This window comes from Oratosquilla oratoria, chromosome 33 (genome assembly GCF_046742065.1).
Source record: "Oratosquilla oratoria isolate Oo_2021 chromosome 33, ASM4674206v1, whole genome shotgun sequence".
Taxonomy (NCBI): domain Eukaryota; kingdom Metazoa; phylum Arthropoda; class Malacostraca; order Stomatopoda; family Squillidae; genus Oratosquilla; species Oratosquilla oratoria.
The window spans coordinates 47,996,681-48,004,180 of record NC_134809.1 but is presented as its reverse complement, the minus strand read 5'-3'; the positions used below and the strand labels follow the sequence as shown (position 1 = coordinate 48,004,180).

Genomic DNA, 7,500 nt, shown 5'->3' with positions numbered 1-7,500 from the left:
CAAAGGGTATACACATAGCACATACCGCGGAATTAAGAATCAGAGACATAGTGATTAAGAATGACAACAAGAATATCATAAACCAGAACAGCATTGTATACAAAATTCAATGCGGAGGATGTCCGGCCACGTACTATGGAAAGTCATCGCGTGGCATCGAAAAAAGAGTGTACGAACACAAGAGTGATCTACGCCACCACAGAACTTCTAACTCCTTGGTGGTACACGTAGATACACACGGACATCTCCCCAACTGGAGTAACGTCGAGGTTCTCCAAAAGGACTCGAAAAGAGATTAAGAAAAACCATAGAAGCCGCACACATCACAAAGAGCCAAGTCACCAATCACCGCATGTGTTGGCATGGTGTATAATGTAAAATTATATTGTATTATTTTAGTATTTATTGTAATAATTATATTATGTATAAAATGTATTTATATTATGTATAAGATTTGTTTGTATTAGATATCGCAGATGCGATGCGCGTCTTTGTTTTGGCGCGAACGAGAGCGTGGCGTCAGTTTCGAAGACGGCCTTTTTGCGGGTGCACGCATTTGTTGATTGTTTGTGTATTCAAATATAAAATTTAACACTTAACTGTGCGCACTCATTAGCCACCCGATACACGCAGCAAGAATGACCCTAGCCGCGCTAGCTGGCAAGAGATCGCGCACCACTAGCCAATCAGCGGACTCCATTCCCAGACGGCCGGCAAGATGAGCCAGTACTGTGGTATATATTGTCCACAAAATATGTTAGTCTGTAGTCTCTCTGAGGAAGACATCCGTCGTAACGTTAGAGAATATTCACTCCTGCATTATCCTACGTCCCCTTGCCACCTTCCACTTATCTGTCTATACTTTATACTACAACATATATATATATATATATATATGTGTGTGTGTGTGTGTGTGTGTGTGTGTGTGTGTGTGTGTGTGTGTGTGTGTGTGTGTGTGTGTGTGTGTGTGTGTGTGTGTGTGTGTGTGTGTGTGTGTGTGTGTGTGTGTGTGTGTGTGTGTGTGTGTGTGTGTGTGTGTGTGTGTGTGTGTGTGTGTGTGTGTGTGTGCGTGAGGAAAAATAAACTATCGAAGCAGAGCGCTTTCGTATAATTACCTTTTCATTGCTAGTACAGAGAAGGCATTATAAAAGGAAGAAACAATGTACAGAATATATGACTGAATTAGACATGATGAAGAAGGAATTCGGATAGGTTGTGGAGGGGGACGCATGACTTTTACTGCCGTCTTGATAATCTCTCCGAATTTCCTTCTTCACTATGTCTCACTCAGTAATATATTCTGTACCTTGTTTCTTCCTTTAAAAAATCCTTCTTTGTATTAGCTCTGAAGATGTAATCATACAAAAACGCTCTCCTTCGTTAGTTTAATTTTCCTGATGTTTACACATGCATGTGAACACACGTGCTTAGTGTTTTATTGCATATATATATTGATAAAGTTCCTCTTGGGTAACGATCTCGCTGATACCCTAATCGTTCCCCCACCAAGGACAGTAGGTGAACCTTTACCTGCAAGTCCCACCCTTGAATTGGATGAGAGTTGTCCACATCTGTTTCCAGTCTGTGCTGTAACTCGATCCCAAAGTAAGGTAACGTCTTCTTCTTCCCCCTCGCTTTCCTCATCCTTACTCAAGTCCTTACCCACCTCTCCTCCGTCCTTTGGTAAGGAGGATTTAATCAACAAAACACTAACCAAGGATGAACTCGTCCAAGCTCAACAAAAGGATGATATACTCTCCTACTTACTACACATAGCCACAACCAAAGCAGACATAGACACCGCCCCTTGCTTCTATTTTCAAACATAGGCAGAAAAACACCAAATTGTACTTCCTCGCTCAGTCAGAAATAGTGTATTTAAATTAGCTCATGATGGTTTCGCAGGACACTTAGGAGTGAGGAAAACATACTTCAAAATACTTTATCATTTTTTCTGGCCACGAATGCGAAAAGTTCATCAGGACTTGTCACGTCTGCCAGGCTGCGGGTAAGCCAAATAAAAAAAATACTAAAGCCCCACTTAAGCCCATTCCTATCAGTGAGGAATACCTTGATAAAATAATTATAGATTGTGTGGGACCTAAATCAATAAAGGGTAATGAATACATGTTAACTGTTGTCGATGTGGCTTCCCGTTACCCGGAGGCATTTCCTCTTAAATCAATTTCAGCCCAATCAATCATTAAACCCTTATTGTCAATGTCTACCTCTAAAGGAATCCCTAGACAAATTCAATCTGATCAAGAAACCAATTTTACTAGTTCTCTTTTCAACCAGGTCCTTACGGAGTTAGGGATAGAGCATGTTACATCCTCCGCTTACCACCCGCAATCTCAGGGTTGTGTGGAAAGGTACCATCAATCGCTGAAAGCCATGCTGCGCAAATATTGCCTAGATACAGGATCCAGTTGGGACTCTAATCTCGATTGGATTATCTTCTCCATCAGAGAAGCTAACCATGAGGCCATGGGGTTCTCACCCTTTGAATTGTTATACGGGCGATCCTTAAGAGGACCCTTAACCTTGTTCAAAGAACAATGGTTTAAATCGAATCAAGAGAAAACTAATGTTAATTCATATATCCAGAATTTGATAAATAAATTGCAGGAGGTGAGAGCTGTGTCCAAAGCCCATTTTTCCCAGTTCCAGAAAAGGAGTAAGTTGGAGTATGATAGAACCTCCAAAGTAAGAACTTTCAAGGTAGGAGATATGGTGTTAGCCTTTCTCCCTCCATCAACTAACCCTTTTCATAAAAAGTTCTTTGGTCCATATAAGATCCTAGAACAACAAGGACCTTTAAATTATATCATTGAAACTCCTGACAGAAGGAAAAAACAGCAGCTGGTACACATAAATCTTATCAAACGTTACCTTTCCAGACCACCAGAGGAGGATACCAAGACCATGCCCATATCTATTGTGAATCCTGTAACACTGCCGAAGGACGAAGGCGCCCCAACTACAGATTTCCCCCTGCCCAACAGTGCCTTCTCCAATAGGGAAACATTGCACCACCTGGATAAGTATTTCTCTGGGCTTCACCCAAGTCAAAAAAACTCAATTAATCAGTGTCATTAGACGGTTTCCAGAAATTACCCTAGACCACCCAGGCTTATGCGATGTTTTCCAACATAATTTCCAGTTAAAAGATACAAATCAAGTTCCCATTCGACAACGTCCATATCCCCTAAACCCCGAAAAGACTGAAATCCATAAAAAAAGAAGTCCAGTATCTCCTAGATCATGGTTTGGCAGAACCTAGCCATTCCCCTTGGGCTTCACCCTGCCTTTTGGTACCAAAGGCAGATAACACGTTTCGTATGTGTATAGACTATCGTAAGATAAACAATGTCACCGTCCGGGATGCATACCCGTTGCCCCTTATTGAACAGTTACTAGATATGATAGGTGATGCCCCTTTCTTATCTACCATAGACTTGTTCAAAGGCTATTATCAAGTAGCCTTAACCCAAGAAGCGAAAGCCATCTCTGCCTTCGTAACCCCTTTTGGTCTGTACCAATACAGAGTGATGGCGTTTGGACTTACTAATGCCCCTGCTACCTTCCAGAGGTTAATCAATGCTGTCATCCAAGGTCTACCTGGAGTAGGAGCATATCTCGACGATGTGGTGGTGGTAGCTGACAACTGGGAAGACCACTTGACCCGACTAGATGGTCTATTCCATCGTCTGAAGGAGGCGGGCTTGGTGATCAACTTGCAGAAGTCCGTGTTTGCTCGAGGGACCGTGACTTACCTAGGCCACACCGTAGGTGGTGGTTCGGTGCGGCCCAAGAAAACCAACGTAGAAGCGATCCTAGCCTTCCCTACACCAAGGACAAGGAAGGAGGTGATGAGGTTCCTTGGGATGGCCGGTTATTATCGCCGCTTCTGCAAGAACTTCTCCACCGTCGCGGCTCCCCTTACCGACCTGACCAGCTCGGCCAAATCCTTCCAGTGGTCCCCATCCTGCCAGACGTCTTTCGAGAACATCAAATCGTTCCTGACTTCCGAACCGGTGCTAAAGACGCCTAACTACCACCTACCATTCCACCTGCAAATAGATGCCAGTGGAGTTGGAGTGGGCGCAGTGTTGCTACAACCTGATCCTACCTCCACCATTCTCCATCCTGTGGCCTTCTTCTCGACAAAGCTCAACAAACATCAATAGAGCTACTCCACCATAGAGAAGGAAGCCCTATCCCTCGTCCTGGCAATCAAGAAGTTTCGGTGTTATCTCCAGTCATCAACAACACCCATCAAGATATTCACCGACCATAACCCTCTCGCTTTCATTCAGAAAGCAAAGCTGCAGAATCAGAAAATTCTTCGTTGGGCTCTAACCTTACAAGAGTACCATCTAGATATCCACCACATAAAAGGGCCTGACAACATCATAGCAGATACTCTCTCCCGGGCTCCAGTCAGCTAACCTCCTTCGTGTTCCCCTTCGGAGGTCTTCGGTGGGGGGGTGTCACGATATTACCCCTAGCCAGGTGACACGGTACCCCATCCGGGTGTCAAAGTACCCATTCACCTAAATTGCACCCTTCCTACTACACTGCCACCCTACTCCGAAGAAACAAGCAGTCAGCCTCCTCCTCCACCCCCACTTCGGTCGCTCCGCAGCCAAGCGGTAGTTCAGCAGTTATGTCTGAATGACTGCCCTCAGCCAATCACTGGCCAAGACGTCAGCCTAGTTCCCCTATATAAAGCTAGGCATTCCCCACACTCAACAGACTCGCTTCTAGCTAGCTGCCAGCTTCGCCCCTCTGAATTGAAGTAATCATTGCTTGGACAACCGACGACTCGACGTGCCAGGTTTCAGTCTTACCCATTCTCAAACATTCTACATATCTCATTCCCCGTTTATTCCTATTGTGTGTTAGGATTAATATTATTATTGTTTTGTTAACTTATGTTGTATGTTTGATTATATTTCATACTGAAATATTAAATGGTTGATACTGTCCTGTCTTTTGGCATACCAAATGTCTGATGCGTTCTATATCCCCCTTCTAACTTTGTTATGGCTTGGGCACTCGGTATGCCATTGTGGTTAACAAATATCTTTCCAGCCTGAGTCATAACAATATATATATATATATATATATATATATATATATATATATATATATATATATATATATATATATGTATATGTATATATATATATATATATATATATATATATATATATATATATATATATATGTGTGTGTGTGTGTGTGTGTGTGTGTGTGTGTGTGTGTGTGTGTGTGTGTGTGTGTGTGTGTGTGTATATATATATATATACACACATTTTATTAACCACAATGCACTTTAATTCTAAGCCATCAACATCGGAAGAGCCATTGGAGGCCACAATCAGGAATTGAAATGTGGTACTGCCGAGGACTCGAACTCAGCTATCACATGACAAGTGCGCATTGACTTGCCACACACACACACACACACATCTATCTATCTATCTATATATATCTCTATCTCTCTCTCTTCCTCTCTCTCTCTCTCTCTCTCTCTCTCTCTCTCTCTCTCTCTCTCTCTCTCTCTCTCTCTCTCTCTCTCTCTCTCTCTCTCTCTCTCTCTCTCTCTCTCTGTCACTCTTTCTCTGTATCAATCTGTCTATCTATCTATCTATCTATCTATCTATCTATCTCTATTTCTCTCTTTTTTTTCTCTCTCTTCTCACAGTGAAGGACAACAGGACATTTTGTGTTTATAACGAGATGGGATACAATATAGATAAGTAAATAAATAGATAAGTAAATTAATACGTAGATAAAATAGAAAATCGAAAAAATTACATATACACACACACACTACGCACGCACGCACACACGCACACACACACACACACACACATACACACACACATACACACACACACACACACACACACACACATACACACACACACACACACACACACACACACACACACATACCCACGCACATACCCAGGGCTGAAATAATTTCAGTATCGCTGCGTTGCGAGTCGTTACTCCAACTCTCGTGGGCGGGAAATTGGGTGTGTGTGTGCGTGTAAGGTCACAGCATTACCCATAGATCGGTCATACGAGCTCTGAGGTCTCTTCCGGGAGGGAAATAGTTGTCGATCACGAGTCGAGCACGTGATCCAAAGACCAAGACTATGACCAAGACCAAGGTGAATATACATACATACAATTATACTACATACTCGTACATACTGTGCACACACAAATACATGCATGCACGAAAATGCCTGTCTTCATTCAGGTTTTCTTCCATTTTGGTCACTTTAGTATAATTGAACACAAGTTTCCAATGTTTCTTATTAGCATACACTCACTCACACACACACACACACACACACACACACACACACACACACACACACACACACACACACACACATACATACTCGTACATGCACGTACACGCTTACCTGAGAGGGAGGAAATCTAAATATACCAGTACGTCTCCATGTTTTTTTTTTTTTTTTTTTTTTTTTTTTTTTTTTTTTTTTTTTTTTTTTTTTTTTTTTTTTTTTTTTTTTTTACGAAACCGGCTCTGTATCCGCGTGCGTGCAAATGGACAGGTTCTGCCGTAACCACAAAATTCTTCTTTTTCCTCAAAACGACCTGAGTGATTCTCGTAGTTATCACCACATATCGAGAATGACATAACGAAGATACGAGTATATGGCTCGACGCTGTTGAAGGGCTACCACTTATCACTCCGTCCACTATCAATGGCACATTCATATATACTCGTATATACTGTATATATACGAGTATATAGGAAGGTTTAATGTAGTAGTACATTTGTAAAATAAGACTTATTGACCCGCTGTCGGAGAATGAGATAAGATGGACAGAAATTCTGTATATTTCGACCACTATATGCGGTCCTCTTCAGCAGAATGATACATGGTGTTGAGTATGAGAGTATATATAGCTAAGAAGGGTACATTTGGGGACAGGGAAAAGGGGGGACTCTGGTTATGTATCCTTGATGAGGTCGGGGCGGAGGTTGACCGATAGCGAGGTCAAGCCCGGCTGCTTTAGAGATGGACGTCTTAGCAGCCATCCAAGTTATGCAGTCTGGGGATCACTGACCTATGGAGGTATTAAAATTAGGTATATGTTTGATAAGGGAGGATTCTATAATTTTCCTTCGAAAGCTGCAGTGGGATTTATAAACGATGGTAGCATTATCCCAGTCCCTACGATGATCCTCTTTGCTGGTATGTAGGAACACTGCGGAATTTTCTTGACCATATTTGATGGAGTTCTTGTGTTCCTTAATTCTTGTAGTCAGTTATCTTCCAGTTTGGCCCCAGTACACTTCTTCACAGTCCTTACAAGGTAGTTTGTAAACCCCGGGGCTGGTATCCTAGTTCGTCCTTCGGTGCACATTTACTACTTTCCAAACAGTGTGTGTGTGTGTGTGTGTGTGTGTGTGTGTGTGTGTGTGTGTGTGTGTGTGTGTGTGTG

General features: G+C 42.4%; 1 protein-coding gene across 1 annotated transcript; it reads left to right on the top strand.

Annotated features, from left to right (window-relative positions):
• Positions 1-2,220: 2,220 nt before the first annotated feature.
• LOC143017989 (uncharacterized) lies at positions 2,221-4,190 on the top strand. The gene is made up of 3 exons (XM_076173027.1): positions 2,221-2,735; positions 2,847-3,044; positions 3,548-4,190. Exons 1-3 carry the CDS (start codon positions 2,221-2,223, stop codon positions 4,188-4,190), a joined length of 1,356 nt encoding a protein of 451 aa, XP_076029142.1.
• Positions 4,191-7,500: the final 3,310 nt, after the last annotated feature.

What these genes read in the sequence shown, in the direction of transcription:
- LOC143017989 (XM_076173027.1), top strand. Translation starts at nt 2,221, where the DNA reads ATGTCTACCTCTAAAGGAATCCCTAGACAAATTCAATCTGATCAAGAA. An exon ending in TTCAAGGTAGGAGATATGGT is followed by an intron (nt 2,736 to 2,846) that starts GTTAGCCTTTCT and finishes AACTCCTGACAG; the next exon opens with AAGGAAAAAACAGCAGCTGG. An exon ending in ACATTGCACCACCTGGATAA is followed by an intron (nt 3,045 to 3,547) that starts GTATTTCTCTGG and finishes GTACCAATACAG; the next exon opens with AGTGATGGCGTTTGGACTTA.